General features: G+C 32.5%; 3 protein-coding genes across 3 annotated transcripts; 2 read left to right on the top strand and 1 right to left on the bottom strand.

The window, feature by feature from the left end:
* Window positions 1-641: 641 nt before the first annotated feature.
* On the bottom strand, window positions 642-4,037 carry LOC105450288 (COP9 signalosome complex subunit 2). Its single transcript, XM_011690074.1, has 9 exons — window positions 3,840-4,037; window positions 3,331-3,525; window positions 3,126-3,251; window positions 2,832-2,999; window positions 2,578-2,752; window positions 1,589-1,727; window positions 1,265-1,481; window positions 991-1,131; window positions 642-901 (listed from the first exon to the last, which is right to left on the bottom strand). The coding sequence occupies exons 1-9, from the start codon at window positions 3,891-3,893 to the stop codon at window positions 782-784; spliced, it is 1,335 nt and encodes a 444-aa protein (XP_011688376.1). The 5' UTR covers window positions 3,894-4,037; the 3' UTR covers window positions 642-781.
* Window positions 4,038-5,605: 1,568 nt separating this feature from the next.
* LOC105450286 (neuroblastoma-amplified sequence-like) lies at window positions 5,606-14,261 on the top strand. Its single transcript, XM_011690072.1, has 18 exons — window positions 5,606-5,835; window positions 5,926-6,160; window positions 6,233-6,648; window positions 6,736-7,119; window positions 7,252-7,459; window positions 7,660-7,880; window positions 8,562-8,891; window positions 9,014-9,219; window positions 9,332-9,631; window positions 9,701-10,037; window positions 10,115-10,527; window positions 10,602-10,901; window positions 10,991-11,279; window positions 11,403-11,720; window positions 11,814-12,228; window positions 12,345-13,279; window positions 13,354-13,479; window positions 13,609-14,261. Exons 1-18 carry the CDS (start codon window positions 5,749-5,751, stop codon window positions 13,882-13,884), a joined length of 5,796 nt encoding a protein of 1,931 aa, XP_011688374.1. The 5' UTR covers window positions 5,606-5,748; the 3' UTR covers window positions 13,885-14,261.
* A 93-nt stretch (window positions 14,262-14,354) lies between these two features.
* On the top strand, window positions 14,355-17,258 carry LOC105450287 (hydroxylysine kinase). The gene has a single exon (XM_011690073.1). The coding sequence runs from the start codon at window positions 15,372-15,374 to the stop codon at window positions 16,455-16,457; it is 1,086 nt and encodes a 361-aa protein (XP_011688375.1). The 5' UTR covers window positions 14,355-15,371; the 3' UTR covers window positions 16,458-17,258.
* Window positions 17,259-18,784: the final 1,526 nt, after the last annotated feature.

The following is an 18,784-nucleotide window of genomic DNA, read 5'->3' as shown; positions in this document are numbered from 1 at the left end:
TTCTAGGTGAATAAAGATTAAAATGTGAATAAAAGATAAAAATTATTAACTTAATAAAACTGCAGTATGATAGGCAACATCCAATAATAACTTTCAGGAAACCAATTTCCATCCATTTCATTATATAACATATTACTAATTTGGAAGATGTAATTTCATCAATTAGGAAGACAACTAAGTTGACTTTTAAAAATCTATTTTAAAATCAGCCAAGTCAAATATTTTATCCATCCATGTAAAGAGGAGTTCTTGTGACTTTAACAGTGTCATATAATTTATAAAATAACTGTGCAGATTCCGACATTTCTTATGTAGGTCATAGAAGTGGATTCTGTTCGAAAATACTAAAATATCGAAGTAGCATATGTATATACGATATATACACATACATATATACACACATGATGGACAGCAATCATAAATTATAGATTATACCAAGATTACAAATTTTGCATACTGAAAGACATTATTTTGTCATATCAAAAGCACTACATTACAAGCTAACAACCTAAATTTAGCAAAAATTTGTTAGATTAATTTAAAATTTCCTGAATTTATATATATATATATATTTTTTTACATCAATTCTCGGCACTTTGATTTATTTATAATATAATTTATTCAATGGAAATAAAATTAACTCCCGTGCTAAAATGCTAAATTTATTATATCACAATAGATTTCATTTTTTCATATGTTTGTATAGGGCATTATGATATACTATACACAAAGTGAAAATTAGATTGTGTTTATTGCAGGATCACACCGTGCATTATGTCACTTAAGACATTTTGTTCACAATGGCTGTATGCAAGGATTGCAACTGACCTGCCCATTTATCGAGAGCATTGTAACGCGCGGCACATACAGATTTCTTATCCAATTCAAGAACTTGATTTACCTGCAAAAAATATAGAAGTTATATTATACGATTAGAAAGAATTATGTATAATCAGATTCGTAAATGCTCTAAATTTAAAGAATAATCACCTGATCTATACGACCATGAATAGTATTGTCCAAAATGCAAGAAACTAAGAGACTTTCTACTTCAGAAACGTCAATGTTCAATTCCTTACTTATGAAAGGAATATAAATTCTCGTATATGGTCTTATCAACTTGATTAGAACCTAAAACAATTGTGTACATTAATAAAATATTGTATAAACATGACATACACATTTGTTACCTCAAATATTTTAATAAATTATCAAATAAAAATTTTATGTTAATATTAACGCAAGCTGAAAATGTGAAAGATACCTGTGTACGTATGTTCCGCAATAAATCCTCAATGTGTTCTCTAATGAAGGGATCATCCATAATATTATTCCTATTTTGTTTTAGAATTAATTCAAACTGATTAATGTCATTATTCTGATAACTATGAACTAAATTCGTCATTGCTAAAATTTCAGGGTCGTTCTTGTATGGTTTTGCCTCTTGCGAATCAAATGGATTAATACCAGACTTCATTAACCTATAATAATACAATATAGATGTACAATGTACATACTATAATTATATAAATATAATATAAATATAATATAGATAATAAGCATAATGTGATGAAAAGTAGATACGTACATGTTGGCCAAAACTAAGTACTTTAAACAAGTTGTACGTCTTGGTGATCCCGACTCGTCGTAATTTTTAAAGGCTTCGAAAAAATCGGTATGGGCTCTTTCAAATTCACCTTCTCTTAAATGCATCTTACCCCCACATTCTAAAAAAAAAGCATTTCATCATTTTGTATTTTGCTTTTCTAAGTAGTATACATACATTATAAAATTTAGAGTTGGAAAGCAATGCGTTACTTGTAACGCAGTTTTTATTTTCGTTTACTTTTTTCAGTAACGATCGTTAGGCTTTTCTATCTATAACATTGTTACATTTTGATAGTAATGGTAACAAATTTGCTGTTATTTTTATCATTACTTTTGTATCTTTTATTTTCTTATTTTAATAATATATTTTTAATTATCTTTTAAATATTTTGTACTCTATCTCTTAGGCTATATTACGATAATCATCAGTATTGAAAATTTATAGTTCACATTACATATACACTACAGATTTTCAGTACTAACAATGAATATTGGAATACATTCTAAATAATGATATTAATATTTAAAAACAATAAATTTAATATTTCTATAAAAATAAGTAATGTAAAGAAAAACTTACTTTATATACAGACTAGTTTAAAGAATTTCAAATTTTAATATTTATTATATTTAATAATATATCAAATGATATAAATTTAAAATCTAATTAAACTTATTTTCATATTACAAAAAGTAACAAAATAGTAACGAGTCGTTACTTTTTAAGAAATAGTAACAGTAATATGTTACTTCTTAAAATCAATAAAGAGTAACGACTTTTTCAAAAATAATGGTAACACGTTACTTTTTTAAATCAGTAACGGTAACAAGTTTTTAAAAAAAAAATAACAATAACATTGCATTACTTTTTAAATATAACATTGCCTTTTTAAGATAACCAGCTTTGATAAAATTATTACATAAAATGGCATAAATACTGCTGCTTCTGAAAAACGTTCAAGTTATTACCTCTAATAACACCCATAATTAGTGGATGAGGAATAGCACTTTTAATATGAAGACTCTGTTCATAAAGTGTTTTCAATTTCTTATTATTTTTTTGTGCTGTATACATCTGTATCTCTAAGGCATAAATTTCCAATAACTGCGTTCCTTTCTTCAAATCATCTTCTCCATCATCAGTCTAAAAGTATATCAGATAAGTTAAATACATAATATGTGCATAAATGATGTAATCAATTACCTGTTGCTTATATACTCACCTGACAACTTTGGTGAAGTTGTTTTAATATTTTTGCCAATTTATTAAAATCAGAACGATCGTAATATAGTTTTCCCAATTTTGTATTTGTTTTAAACCATAACCTATCATTCTTGGCATCTTTTAATGCATCTAAAGTTGTTTCATAGAAATCTTGCAATAACTCCATCTTAAAAAAGATATTAATTAATTGCAAATGTAGAAAAAATTTTATATAAGAAAATTTAATAAAACTAAAACAATTTATCAAGATACTTTATCAAAATACATAATATGTTTATTCAATTATACTTACATTCTTTGATGTACTAATATAGTCCAATATAGAATTTATTGACTTTTCCGAGTGATTTCTAGTAACTGCACTTTTAATGTAAGTTAACAATTGTTTGTACCTCGACATCATCTCTTTATAATTGGACTAAAAAGAAGAAGTTATATTTAATTTCCGTATATACTAAAAGCTACAAATATGCACTAACGAATCATATCTCAGATACCAGTTTAAAATTAATTTTGATCATCTGTTTCAAAGCCTTAAAACCCCACTCTCCTTTCTCACCGCCTTCCAGATCCAGTACTTTCTGAAAACTTTGTAAAGCAGCTTTTGGGTCATCCTCCTTGAGAGCTTTACTATTGTAATATTGATTTTCTAGATCGACGTCTGGTTCAGAGTTGGAGTCTTCGGAATACTCCTGAAACAAATTAGTGATTAGGCAGGTTTAGTCGAGACCTCTAACAACAAAGAGTTGTTAGACTAAATACTTAATTCAACGCCGCAGATTGTTATCATAACCTAACCTAACCTAATCAGACGAATGATCAGTTTGTATAATATATAATGGAAAATTTGTCGAAAAACGGATTCGCTCGAGAAGGATTTCTCGTGGTACTCTTTGGACTATTTTTAAATGTCATACGCGAGAGCTCCAGAAATTCTAACCTCACTACGAGCCGGAAGAAACATTCCATGAAACGACGGTCCTGTGGTCTCTGCAGGGAAACTTACCAATCCGTAATCCTCCTCTTCCTCACACATGAAATCGTCCTCACCATCTGACATTTCGTAAGTTCTTCACGGTCAACGTTAGAACGAATTTTACGCGGTCTTTCGTTGATAACGACGGTTATATCCGAGTATAGTGTATTTTGAAATCAGTCTATGCATTGACACTATCAACGCCTGTAACGCCACTGTCACCACTGTCGCCACACTCGCCACCGATGCTCCAGTGACGTAGCCACAATGGGCGCGTTCAGCAGACACGACAGTCATCAGGGCCATGGTACACAAAAAACTTAAGACGAACCAAAGTTGTCTGTTTTATCGATCGAACGTGATTATTTTCCATGACAAAATAAACATAATTAAAGACAACAGATTTAAAAATCCTTCTCCACGATTAAAGTACAGGCATCAATGTAATTCCGAATGATAGAGGTTATGCTGAGAACGAAAAAAATTTAAGAAAATTAGATCTCCGTTACCTTTTCTTAATCCAACATGGCGTCTAGAGCTGTCAACATGTGCTAATATTTGCTTTGTACATACAAAAATTTGGCAGTTTGTTGGTACAAAATGATATCAGCCGGAATTACGAATTACATGTGCAAACAATATTGAGTTCATAAAATTAAGCTTGGATGCCTAATAAAAAAGATGTATGTTCTTGAAAATTTGTTACGATGCATGAGATATCGATATGGTAGTAAACATGAACACATCACTACACACTATTATATTAATATCGCACGCATACATTGTCGTCACACTTACAAATCGTCGGTAAAACAGCGACATTTTTGGAATTTAATTCCAGTTTAGGATCGCCTTGCTGGAAGATCGGAAAAATTTGCACGAGGTCGATAAAATAGACTCTTGTCAGTGGTATCTTTAAATAAACTTTTTACAATCTCTTTTGTCTCACTCAAACACGTGCAATTTCCTTATCTAACTTATTGAAGTGCCATCTGTTGCAAAATCCGACACTTATTGCTAGATGCAATTTTGCTGTCTTTACCTTAGCTAAGCGTACAAATTACCATAATTTGCAGTTGTAAGGATTTCTTTTTTCCTAGACTTTCAATCGTAACTCAAAAGATTTTGTATTATTCGTGCAAATAATCCGATTTGGGGGATGTAAGCATTTTGTACATATGAGCTACAGAACTTCTACATTAATGAAATGTTTACATCAAATGATAGGTTATGATACCCCAAAAAGGTAATTAAAAAAATTTTTTTACTACAAATTCCTTCGTCCCCAAAGTACATTTTATGTCTATTTCAATACTGTAAAAGGATTTTCAATTTTGTTCTGTCATTTTGAAGAAATCTTTACAACTGCATATTATCTTATTTCGTTGACGTGCCTATGGACTCGCCTTAAACGACGGCCGTATAACCAGTAGGTCCACTCAGCGAAAAATTGAATCTTCGCGCAGGTATCGCCGCGCAACTTTTGTTTTGGGTTGGATCCAATGAAATGTAAGACGATAGGAACGTACATACATACATATGTGCAAACAATTTATAAGAAAATACATCAGAAATTTTCTTTAGTGATCACTCCTACGAATAATTGTTACTAATGAAACGTTTTATTTGATTCATACATTGAATTTATTGATTTACTGTATCGAATCCATATTATTACTTATCTGTTTTATTACTTGTGAGGCACTTTTCTCAATTCGATCCTGGATTTAACATAGTAGATGCTCACGTGATCTGGAAAAGAAAATCAAAGGCGCCGACACGAAGTGGACCTATTGGTTATACTGTGGTTATACTGTGGAAGAGTTTCTGCTTTTACCTTTGAGTGTATTATATACTCAATGGCTTTTACGTGATTTCGTTTATAATTCTCAGAGGGTTAGGTTAGGTTATGTGTGTGTCGTAGTCGTGTAGTGACAAAATGAGCAACGTGGACGAAACGTCAAACGAGCCGATACTATACGAACTATTAGAATATTTCGTTCGCAAGCAGGAACCGGAATTGATAGTAAGTTCAACATGTCAGATTGCGGGCAGAAGGAAATTGCAAGATTAAAACATTATCGTAGCCGTATCACGAAAGTATTCCATATTTCAGAAATGCAAGAACGACGCGGCTGTCCTCCCGGCTACTGGCACAATAAAAAATGCCCTCAGGTACCTCAACAACAGGTACTCCCTACCTGAGAGCATCTCGCAACAAGTTAGTCTCACGCTACCGTGGAAGTTTGCGGTCGGGGATCACGGTCGGGTACTTGCTATTTTACAGGAGAACATCATTGAGATACGAAAGGCCAAAGATGAATATTCCTCTATAGTAGGGAAGGCATCTGGTAAATTAATATTGTACTGTTAACTTAACATTTTTTATGTTCCATGCATGAAGTGTTAATTGTATTTTCTAGCTCCAAAGGATGCCTTTCCTCAATGGCGTAAGCTTGCTTGGAGTCCTGACGGAATGATTTTAGTATTGGCATCTAGTAGCGGTTATACGTCCTTTTACAATGCACTAGGAAATAATATCTTTAACATAAGTCCAAAAACGATTTCGTCAAGCCCTCATATTCTTGAAGCTGGCGACGCTATCGCATCCATGTTGTTCCTTAAGCCAAGAATAACGAATGAAAAATGGGCCTATGAATTCATTTTAATTTCGTACAGTGGATTGCTCAGTTCTTATCATATTTCTACAAGTGGCTTCAGCGCAAATTACGACTTTTCTTTCGGCAATTTTTACAAAAATGGTGTCAACGTCGTTGCCTATGATAAAAAACACAACTTGTTTTATGTTGCTGGAAATATGATAACTCAAAAATTGACTGTAAGTAAATAAATTAATGAATTTTATATATCTACAAGTATGATACATAATCTTGAAAATATAATTATAATTTATATATTGTTTCAGTCCGCTGCATCCGAGTCTGGATTAACTTCATGGCGACTCTTGAATGATTATCCATATTGCAAATTATCATTTACATTTGAAGACTCTGCTACCAGCAATTCGAGGTTTTCTATATGGAATTTAATCCCAATCTTTAGTTTTCAATCTGAATCGATTATATTTTCAATAAAAATTTCACCAAATGGCGAGTTTCTGGTGTGCCTGCATACAGATGGTTTAGTCTCGCTGTGGGGTTTGCCAAATTTAGTATTACAAAAAAAATGGAAGTTGTCTGAGCAACCGGAGTATAATATACCTAACCCTTTGGGACTTACCAAATCTAAAAAATTTCCACTAGGATTTACTGAATTTCATCCAATTGATATTGGTTGGTGGTCTGATCAGGTAATATATCTTACAATTAGCTATTTATATATATATAATGTTATAAATTGAATTATTTAATTTAACATTTTTTAAATATTAATTTTTAATAAAATAATTACTATTGTATTTCAAAATAAACATTTTTTTAAGGCTATAATAATAGCTCGATATTCAGGCTCCACTTCAGTCTGCTCCACGTGGAATTTGAAAAATCTACTTGGCGTTAGTCCAGAATTTCTAGCAGGACAACCACAAGTATGCGAGCTTGGTTTAGAAAAAGGATTTTTATGTTTAGATTGCGAAACCTTTATTACAAGTAAAAAACGAAGTAGAGAACCCAACGATGGTCATTTATCAGGTTTGTTCATAACATATTTATACTTTACTATTTTTATCATTTATGCAGTAACTATTTTATATATAATATGATAATTTATTAACTAATCGCACTTTATACATGATCTCTATTAAAAATAAAGAAATGTATTTAGACATTTTTTAAATGTGTTAGAAAATAATTTAGATAATAAAAACAATGTTTTTTATTTTATGATAAAGAAGCCTCGTCTGAAAGCGAGAAGGATGACGACGAGTTGGAACCTGTTACTATATTAAATTATACTACGAATTTGGTACAAAGTACGTTGTATTCAATAACCGATATTGAAAGATTTCAACCAAAGAGAAAAAAATCGAAAATATTGCATCGAACTTATAGAATTTTGGGCTTAAAAAGTACGACTCCGGAAGAACTCTATTCTAGGAAAATAGACATTGAGGTATTTGTATAAATAGTTCTATTAAATTTGGTTTATTAGTCAATTTTTATGTATTAAATCAGAAAACTGTCTAGGATATGTACTTTTGGGCTTGAAATTGAAATGTATCTGTGTACCTATTGCTGTTCCTACTCACTTTATAACCGTTTTCTCGTAGCGCAACGCGCTTTCAGTTAAAAAAACGGTTTCAAAGACTAGGTAGTCGGAGATTCGAAATTTTTAACGTATGTTTTCATTAATTAAATTCATATTATTACTATCTAATATAAAGATACTATTATTCTTAATATATATAATTACAAAAAATATAGGTATATAGGTAATATATGTATAAATATAGTTTTATACATATGTTTAAAATACGTGTAAAATATACAACAAAACGGAATATATAAATAATTAATAGTACTAGTCTGCCAAAATATTTTTCCGTGTGAGGTATTATTGTAAATGTATTTGTTTTAAGTAATATGACACATGTAAAATTTTTAACGATTTTTCGACTAGTCTCGTCCATGAAACCGAGCGTTGCATGCTACAAAAAAGCAGTTATGAAGTGAAAAGTAGGAATGCGATAATATGAGGCATAGATATCGACACTTCAATCGACATTTCAATTTCGAGCAAAAAGTACAAATTCTGGATAGCACTGTATTAAATAACTAAGAGGCTTCATTTTAGGAATACGAAGAAGCTTTAGCTTTAGCAAACACATATAATTTGGATACAGATCTGGTGTATCAAACGCAGTGGAGAAAATCAGAATTATCCTTGAATGCCATTGCAGAACATTTAAGTAAAATAAGCAAAAGATCGTGGGTCTTGAATGAATGCGTTGTACGCGTCCCCGATACTATGGAAGCTGCAAGGGAACTGTTAAATTTCGGATTGAGAGGCGCAAATCTAGAAACTTTAATAGCTATCGATACTTGCGACAATGACAAATTTGTAACTCCTGATACAGACAACGATTGGCAAGCACTAGATCAAATCACTATAAATTTAAGACAGGTAAATAAAACTATTTATGATAATATATTTCATAAAAGGTACATTAATTACATATTATACAGTAAACAAAATTGGTTTATAAGGGTAATTTGATTTAATTCAATTTGGAAATCATTAATTAGGTGCAGAAAGTCAATGAAATGCTTGAAAAAATAGACATAAAAAATTTGTCTGAGGCCCAGAAAGATTTAATTAAGTATCGGAGGAAACTTCTAAATCATTTAGACAAATTACTCACGTATGAAATTATATTAGAGTCTCCACTCAAATACAAAAAAGAATTTTACGAAGAGTTTCGAAGATTATCACCTGTTGAAAATGCAATAAGGTAATATACTTACATATCTTATCACCGATTTCTGAAATACTTTTATCTTGTCATTGATTTAAGAAATATTATATATACTTTTATTTTGTGACAAATAATTTTTAAATTACAGATTTGCCAAAGATAGTGATTACCGAGCTGTTGAAATTATGTTTACCTATTATGGAGAAAGTTTGTTGCCTCATTGGCTAGCAATTATTAGTTTCTTTCCAGAAACTCTGAATACATTAGATTATCAAAAACTGCTACCAGAATGCGATTCAGAAGGTCAATTATTTTTATTAGATCAACGTGAATTGCGACAAAAAGATTGGTCAGAAAAATATGAGCTTAACGAAATAATAAATCTCGATTTAGACGATCGATCATCAGAAATATTATATGAGTTGGATCCTTCATTGTTCATATATAAGTAAGAACTTTGTTACATTATCTACGTTTTCTTCTTTATATAATCTAATCATCATTATTTTTCTTTTAGAAACAAACAACTTACATCTGATTTATTGCAAAAATGGTATAAGACTCGTGCTTATGAAATAGAAAAAAATAGCTTTTTAGTAGACAATGCTTTACAATTAGTTAAAATTGGAAAATCTCATAATATTAAAGGCCTGGAAGATTTGTTATTAGAATTGGAAACTTTAAACGATCTTGTATATATAGTACATCTGGAGGATATGACATTAGATAAATTTGAGAAATTGAGCAACATGGAGAAGATAAAACTTTTGATGAGTACATCCAACGAAGTTAATTTTGTTGAAAATATAAAAAATCTTTTATTGCCTTTTATTAAACGAAGGCATCAATATTTGGTATGTATAGCTACATTTTTCATTACTGAAATTATAAGTATACATGTAACATTTTAAAACATTGTTTAAAATTTTAGGGTGGAGGTCTTCAGAAATGCTTATTAAGTGATTACCTAATCTGCTTAAGCAAAGACGATTTGATGTTTCCAGTTAAATTTTTCGAGTATTTAAAACAGACGCAAGACATTGAAATAATTGAATTGATAGATGATGTTGCCACTTTAGCTTTAGATTGCATATATGCCTGTGACGATCTTGACATGTATGAAAAAGCGAAAGCTATCTTGGATTCAATATCGAAAGATGATGGTGGAAAAATGACAAATTCAATATGCAACTTATTAGAAGAATGTGAAGGAGAACTTGATTGCGTTAAACTTTTAAGCAAATACGGTGTAAAAACAACGTTAAAATTTATACGAGAGAACAGAAACGATCCTGATGTTGCTAGATCACTGTTAGTTCAAACAGCAAGAAGTTTAAATAAAAGGTTGTATTATAATTTTTACAAACATTAATTGTGTGATTTTTATAATAGACGTGAGAATGTATCGATTATTTCAGTTTGCTACCGCCAGATGAAAGGGAATGGGCACAATTATTAAACGACATGTTAGATATACATGGATTGATCTTTTCATGTATTGCTGTTGAAACCTGTTTCGAAATATGCGTTTCGGCCCGCTTACTTTCAAGAATTAAATGTACTATTCGTAATTGTGCTACCTTAATAGAAACTAAGAAAAATGAGAAATCTTTGTTAAAAGTATCATACGAGAAAGCGGTTGACCTTATATTAGAAGTGTCTAAAGAATATTTTAATGGTTCAAGAACGCTTACGGATCCACACATGGAATTAGCTAAGTAAGTATCTCGTTAACATAATGATAAATTATATGTAACTGTGTTCTGAAACATAACATATATACTATATAAGCGAATAATTGTTCCAGGACTTGCCTCGATCTTATCGAAGATGATAACGTAAAAATTAAAGAAGAATATGATCTTATTAAGTCGCTTCAAATATTGAATGAATTCCATATTGATATATTACCCCTTCAAGTTAGATTAACAGTAGATAGATTAACTTTGATCGAACACTGTTTAAATAATCAAAGAGACGCTTACAGAAATCGACAAAAGTTATTAACGTTAGCAACTTATTTACGAATTGAAGGAAATAACAGTCGACTTCGCGAAGGAAAGATTTCGGAACTGATAGCTAAAAAAGCACTTGAGGTGAGATGCAGCTGTTTTTTTCTACATGTATTTTCTTTATAATTTAATTTCAAGAGTTATTTGACAATTAAAACATAAAGATTGATAATATATATCGTTTTTTTTTAATTTTTTATTTTGCAGATTGAAGATTATAATACATGTGCCACGATATGTATGCAATTAGCAAAAAACAATTATCTTTCTGCCTGGGAAATTTGTTTAAATTTGGGACGTTGTGATAATTATCGGGATTTAAAAGTTAGGCAAAAGTGTCTATGGTTTGCAGTAAATAATGGTCCCAGTGATATATTGGGTAATGCTTTAGAACACGTACATTTGTTGGAAATACAAATGCTGCATAAGAATTTGGAATTGTGGATGCCCTCTGCGGAATTTGAAAGTTTAAAAGATGAAGAAAGTGATACAAGCGATGATGATTTTACAGATGCCATGACAACGGTAAAAGAAATTTATTTCAATGAGAGATACTAACGTTAATATTTCTCTTACAATGCAAGATATAAAAAAGTAACATTATTATATAATTTACAGCCACAGATAGAAGTGAAAGAGTTTGTTCCAAAAATGTTGGAAACTTCAACAGGAATTGTTAGAAATTCAGCTAACATCATGAAAGAATCTACATTTGGCTTGATAAGAAATATCAGTAATACAAATTTTTGGAAATCTAGACTGAATCTTAACTTCAAAAATGATTTAGAAACTAGTACACAACATGAATCTGAGATTGAACAAACCGAGGAAGATGCCAATCTTCAAAGTTTTCCATGCTATTATGAATCTTTACACGGATTGTGTAGGATAAGTGTTAATGAGACAAGATATAATAAGTATTCTATGATAGATATAGAAAATACGAAGTTAAAATGTTGCCGAGCGCTTTTAAGAATTACCATATTGAGTGAATCCTCCTGTTATGGTCTAGAAATAAGTGACATTAATCATTGTAAGTATCACGCGTTATTAAAAATATTCAACAAAAATTACATTTTTGAAATGAATTACATTTTGTGTAACAAAGATTACAAAATTTTACACACTACATTATTTTATTAATTTCAGTGCTTCTAGAATGTGCAAAGCACACTATGCCAGACGATTGGTTACTTGGTATGGCGTATCTATTGAGTTTAAATAGAGATTGCCTCTTGGATGCTCAGGCAATCTTTACGGATTTACCGCAAACTGAATTGTATATTCAGACTGCGCTTTACTACTATTCATTAGAGCTGTATAAGAAATTGTACACTGATTGTGAAAAGTTGTATTTATACAATCCATTAGACCTAATGAAAATTATGATAGTTGCAGCACAAAAGTCTGAAGAATGTGATATTGTTAAAGCGTTACAATATTGGCAGAGTTATTTACTCGGTGGAGCACAAGTTACTAGTGTAAAACAAGCGGAAATAAAAGATATAAGTACTTTAGAAATGGGACAGAGTAGTATCCATGTATATTCCGATGAAAAGACTGCGAAAACTTCGAAATTCATAAATGAAGAGCAAGATTCTGCAGAATATATCGATGTTAATAATACTCCATCAAATTCTAAGGCAGATGAGGATCTAAAAATGGCTATCTCAGATGATATTGATGCCGTAGAATGGACGGATGATTGGGGTGATTTTTCCGATGATAGCATGGAAGCAAACAGCGATAAGAAGGATAAAATTAGATACGAAGGAATATCGCAAGAACAAACTGTTCTTTCACTTGATCGTACCATTGCTGAGTGCGTAACAGAGGAAGATCGATTTAAATTATTTCATAAACGGTTTAATCAAATCAATAATTTAGAGCAATATCAGCAAGTGAAAAGAATAATATTGCAGTGGCCGAAATTTAATATGCCAGATCATATCACGATAGATAACCATCCAATTTTGAAAATGATGAAAGTGATAGCTGCGCTTATAGAAACGAATACACCTGATTTTGAAAAAAGGATATTACAAGAGTATGAGGAACTCATTAAATTATTAACATCTAAGGAGGTACTATAACAAATTGCATTATTCTTTTTTTTTATTATAAGTAAATTATTTATTTAAATGCTTTTGTAATACAGATCCTCAAACAGTTCTTGGAGCTCGAACAAGATCACATTAGCTTTGTACAAAGCCTCTACATAAGATTATGCTCTCAGAACGTGTCGATGCATGAAGAAGCAGTAAATCTCATTAAAGAACAACAGGTTAGTGTCTTTTTTTCTTGTTTTTCTTCTCTCTCTTTCTCTTTCTCTGTCTCTGGCCCATCTGTCCATTCGCGTACGAACAGTTAACTCCTAAAACGTATTTTTAATTCCATAACTTTGTTTTTCCAGACTATTGTGCTACCATCATTAGTACTGGAGAAACTTTTCCTAAATGATCTAACAGCATTGTTTAGACCAGATCACGTTGTATACAAACAGATAATTGAACATGTCTTTATAAACGAGTCCCTAACTGGCATTGAGAGACATGCGAAAATACTCATACACGAGTTAAAGAAACAGAAATATATATTAGAAGCTTTGTATATTATAAAATTAATGGAGAGAATACCGTCGGCCTTGTGTACATTCGATACTTGTTTTCAGCTATTAATGCAGGAATGAATTTGTACCGAATGTAAAAAAAGCTGTGATGCATATTGAATATATGTACATATATAAATATTCTGGAGGTTATAGAACAAGTATTTATTATAAGTAATCTTTTTTTTATATAAAAATTTTTACAAGACGTGCATGCAGAATTAAAGTTGCCTCAGTTACAAAGTTCAGTATATTTCGTCGTAATGAAAAAATGTAAAGAGGACTGAAACAATTTTAAATCTTCCTCCCACAAAGTTTTCTGTGACCATATTTTAAAAGATTTATATCACTTTTGTATATACGAAAAGAATTTATTTGTAAATATAAATATAAATATATTATAAATTGCATTGTAAAAAATAATATGAGTTTGATGAAGAAATTCCAATACTGTCTAACAAGCGTATATATATATATTTCTTCGCGAAAGAGCGATACCGGATTTAGCTCCATCAGTGTTTTGCAAATCAAGTAAGCTCCTGCGGTTCAATGAATCTCGGAGGTAACAACATAGTTGGGTGCACAAACGCTATCTCCGTTGGTTTTTATCGGCCACGATAAGATTGAGTCATTTAGTCACCGCGATACGCTGTATCGTGCTGCATCGTGTGCTGTATGCCCAATTACACTGATGTAAATATCATTGCGCGTTTGTACCCTCCAGTTGTGCTGTATGTCAACGATGATTGAGCGTGGACTACGCTCCCTGCGCACACGATCGCTCGCCTAGCACGGCAAACTGCTCCGTCCGTTTGAGAACTTAGTTTGCCGCTTCCTTCGGTCGAATAAACACGTCCTTCACTTGGGTGAGTCGATACGTTTACATATATATGTCCACGACCACGAATATCCGTTTGCTATCACGTACATTGTTTCTATAGATGCACGTTTTGTTTTAAAGATGTTTAAAATTTCCTATTTATTGCCCTTGTTGAACAAATTACACATGGAAAAATATTTTTTTTTATCTTGTAAAAGAAAGTAATAAGTTCAGCTACATTATTTCCTTCAACTGAGTTATTTAATTGAATTATTTTCCGATGTGCTTAAAATTAAATATTAAATTAAAGGTGTGTGTATGCATGTTAGTGCATTAAATATATTGTTAATGAAATAATGCAGTTGCCATTTGTAAAGAAACGAATATTACACACGTTTCGTCTCATCGCAACAATATCAACCTTTAAATATAAATTTTATCAATTGCAATTTATCTTTTTACCCCACCGACGTTGTGCTCCAATCAATTGATAAATTGTTCCAACACTTTTACATTAATACGCAAAATTCTACAGCTGTAGCTTGTGTCTGTACAGTTTAACAATTAATCAGCCGAAGAACAAAGAAGATATATTCCAGCCACGGCCTTTACTCGCCGTTCCAAACGCCCTTCCTCTCGCTCTCTCTCTCTCTTCGCCGCGCAGGGGACATACATTTCTCTTTTTCATCGACCCGGCTTCCCCCCTTAATAACTCGCGGCTATTTTTGCGCCGTGCACCGCGAGCAACATGGAGTACAACGACACGCTGCTCATCCCAGGCCAACATATACGTCCGCCCGTGACCGAGGAGATGGCAGTCGCCCTGTTGGAGCAGCTCTATGGCATGAGGGCGACGAGCGTGCGCGAAATTAACGCTTACGACGACCGCAATTACCACGTGATGTGTGATGGGACGACTGCGAATCCGCACGTGATTAGCCCGGAGAAGGCCGGCTACGTCCTCAAGGTGATCAACTCCTTGGATTCCCGCAAGACCGACGTGATCGAGGCGCAGACTGAGCTTATGATTTTTCTCAATCAGCGAAACGTCTGCTGCCCGTTACCGGTCAAGAACGTGAATGGCACATACTTTTCTCTGGAGACGCTGAAGAGCAAGAATACCATGGAGAAGTACGCCGTGAGACTGCTGGTCTACCGTCCCGGTGAGCTGCTGTACCACGTGAATATAACCGACGAATTGTTGCGCAACGTCGGCAGCTTCACCGCAAGAATCGACGAAATCCTCATGGGCTTCAATCATCCCGCCTGCGACAATCACAGATCAATGTGGATGTTGACTTCGGTGCCGCGAGTACAGCAGTTCACGTACGCGATCAAGAGCTCGTTGGACAAGCAGCTGGCGCACGACGTGATCGTGAGTTTTCAGAGGGAGGTGCTGCCGATCATGGATCAACTGGAGCAAACTGTCATACATGGTGATCTGAATGAGCACAACATTATTGTGAGTCCCGACGGCAAGGACATTGCCGCCGTGATCGATTTCGGTGACTCTCACAGGACTTGTCGCGTTTTCGAGTTAGCTATAGTTCTTTGCTACATGATCCTGCAAACGGCCGACGTGGGGATGGGTAAACACGTTGTGGAGGGCTATGAGAAGATCAAGAAGTTGACCGACATGGAAAAAAAAATTCTCAAGATCAGCGTGTGCGCCAGGATATGCCAGAGTCTGGTAATGGGCGCTTACTCACACCTGCACGATCCCGAAAATCAGTATTTGCTGAGTACACAGAAAACCGGATGGGTGTTACTGAAAAGATTGTGGCCCATGAGTCAAGAGGATGTGATGCAAACTTGGGGATTGACTATTCCCTAAAACGAGCAATACTGATCAACTTGCCGAAACTTGCTTAAGGAGATAACATGGATTATTCGTTTCTTTAGGGTTTTATATATAGGTATATATATATATATATATATATACATTTTTTTGTATAAATATTTGAATCCATTTAATAATTTTAAACGATTAGATAATGTTTTTATGATAACTTGTTGACAGATAACGAAGTTGAGAGATAAAATTTATTGTATGATTATTAGATTGGATTGAAGGAAACGGAGGTATTGAACTTGAAACTTGTTTGACATATCGTTTTTCAAAATTACGTTTTGACGACAACGAATATTATTATTTGGCGTTTTGAAATGCAGTCGTTTATCTATGTATGTTGTTTTATCAGCAATTATCAATAACATATCTAACAAGAATACACATGGAAATGCTCCGACTTTGATGAGCTTTTAATGTACGTTGTATTCGAGATTAAAATATGGGTATTTTTTTATATGCATTTTTAGAGGGTACAACATTTCTTTGAAAGAAAATCAATTATTTTTTTCGGGGCGAATATCGTTTTGGTATCGTTTTCGAGTAGCATTAATCACGTGATGACCTAAAATGTGCGCACAAGTGTCCTGTTCTTCCCGTGAATAAAAGAAGCGAGTCTCTGAAGTTCACATCCCATCTGAAACCTATGGATCGTTTTGTGCACTAGAAGGAAAAACATTAGCTACTGTAACAAGTCTTGCAATATTGTCTAAACTATAATAGATGACAAAAATTTTTTTATATAAAGTTGAATGATTTTAAAAAGATTTATAATGATAAAAAAATGTTTTTTAAATTTTATTATATTATTATAGAAAACTTTTGAAAGCATTCAACTTTTATTAATTTATTAAAATTAATTTATTAATTATTAACAATTTTGTTCTATATTTCATAATTTAATCGATGTTCGCTTTGAAAGAATAACCGATTCTTTTCACAAAGAAATATTTTATCTCTTAAAAGTACCTATAAGCACGTATAAAAAAAGTACACGTTTTATATTTTGATCTCAAATATATAATTCATATTAAAAGGTCATTAAAATCGAAGGGAGAGGGAAGGCACTTCGATGTGTTTTCTTGTAAAAAAGGTAATATTATAACTCTAATATTTATAGAGTTTTATATTCATTTCATATTTTATTTTTGTCGAGACTGTGATAAACAAAGAATTTTTGAAAACAAAAATTATATAGAAAAATTTTATATGTAATTCTACATTTGCAGAGCAAACGCCCAACAATAACATGACTGTTAGTTGATGTTTGTTCGGAAGAAACTAACATGTGACATAATCAATTAACAGCAATTTGTAGCGCCGTTTCAGAAATATTTTCAATTTTGTGAAGAGCATAGCAGTAATTTGCTTTGATGGAAAAAAACATGTTTTCCCATTATTGTATGTACATATACAGGGTGTTTCCTAATATGGAACCCACTGGTGGACTGGTCGACGGAGATACAAAGCAATGATAAAATCATTTAGACATGCTACCTATTTGGCTTTGTTTCGCACTTTGTGGAGAGGGAGATGCCTCCATGATCTTTTCTTTTTTTTTCTTAAGAATATTTTTTTGCTGCAAACAGCAAACCAAACATTCAAATATATAATTTTAAAATTATTAAGACAGATATACTCATTCAAGCACTTTCGCACAGGGACTGCAACTCCTCGGGAAGGGGGGAATTTTACAATTAGTGCGACCGCAGCGGCTGTTTATCACACAGGAAGCCGACGATATCGCGAATAGTTTGCGAGGGTTAATTGATGCTTCGAACGATAGAACGCCACAAACAGAGCCCGCAGTTCGTGTGGTATTAATTATAAAAACAGTTCGCGATGTTTCGTATATATGTCGAGTACGCGACTTCCTTGTACTGTATTATAGTAGTATCGGCGGCACCGCGTCAGCAAATGCGCGTAAAGTAGCACCAGAGGAACTGGCAACACAACACTGGCAAGTTATAGTCACATTTGTATTTCAGTAATACCTATATATGAAACTGCTTATTTTTGTAAGAAGTGCTCAAAATCAAATATTCATGCACGGAGAAAACAGTATGGGTGGCCTATACAGAAATCCGGTGATGGTAACCAGATTAAATAGTAAGAAGTTAAGAATAAACGAAAATTCGATTCTCATTGCAGTATAGGCGTACGAACAATAATGCATGTTGCATTATTGTCAATTATTATTGCCAATACTGCTTACTACAATTATGCAGTTAGATAACTTATCCATAGTAAAAGATCCAACCAAGTTTTGGTTGTCACAACCAGATTATGCGTAACTACATTAATGTAACTCA

This window comes from Wasmannia auropunctata, unplaced genomic scaffold (assembly GCF_000956235.1).
Source record: "Wasmannia auropunctata unplaced genomic scaffold, wasmannia.A_1.0 LD336064.1, whole genome shotgun sequence".
Taxonomy (NCBI): domain Eukaryota; kingdom Metazoa; phylum Arthropoda; class Insecta; order Hymenoptera; family Formicidae; genus Wasmannia; species Wasmannia auropunctata.
The sequence above is the reverse complement of the archived record's forward strand: the minus strand, read 5'-3'. Positions and strand labels throughout refer to the sequence as shown.

What these genes read in the sequence shown, in the direction of transcription:
- LOC105450288 (XM_011690074.1), bottom strand. Translation starts at nt 3,893, where the DNA reads ATGTCAGATGGTGAGGACGATTTCATGTGTGAGGAAGAGGAGGATTAC. An exon ending in AATTATGGGTGTTATTAGAG is followed by an intron (nt 1,728 to 2,577) that starts GTAATAACTTGA and finishes CTTTTTTTTTAG; the next exon opens with AATGTGGGGGTAAGATGCAT. An exon ending in TGCGGAACATACGTACACAG is followed by an intron (nt 1,132 to 1,264) that starts GTATCTTTCACA and finishes CAATTGTTTTAG; the next exon opens with GTTCTAATCAAGTTGATAAG.
- LOC105450287 (XM_011690073.1), top strand. Translation starts at nt 15,372, where the DNA reads ATGGAGTACAACGACACGCTGCTCATCCCAGGCCAACATATACGTCCG.
- LOC105450286 (XM_011690072.1), top strand. Translation starts at nt 5,749, where the DNA reads ATGAGCAACGTGGACGAAACGTCAAACGAGCCGATACTATACGAACTA. An exon ending in TGATAACTCAAAAATTGACT is followed by an intron (nt 6,649 to 6,735) that starts GTAAGTAAATAA and finishes ATATTGTTTCAG; the next exon opens with TCCGCTGCATCCGAGTCTGG. An exon ending in AATAAGTGACATTAATCATT is followed by an intron (nt 12,229 to 12,344) that starts GTAAGTATCACG and finishes TATTAATTTCAG; the next exon opens with TGCTTCTAGAATGTGCAAAG.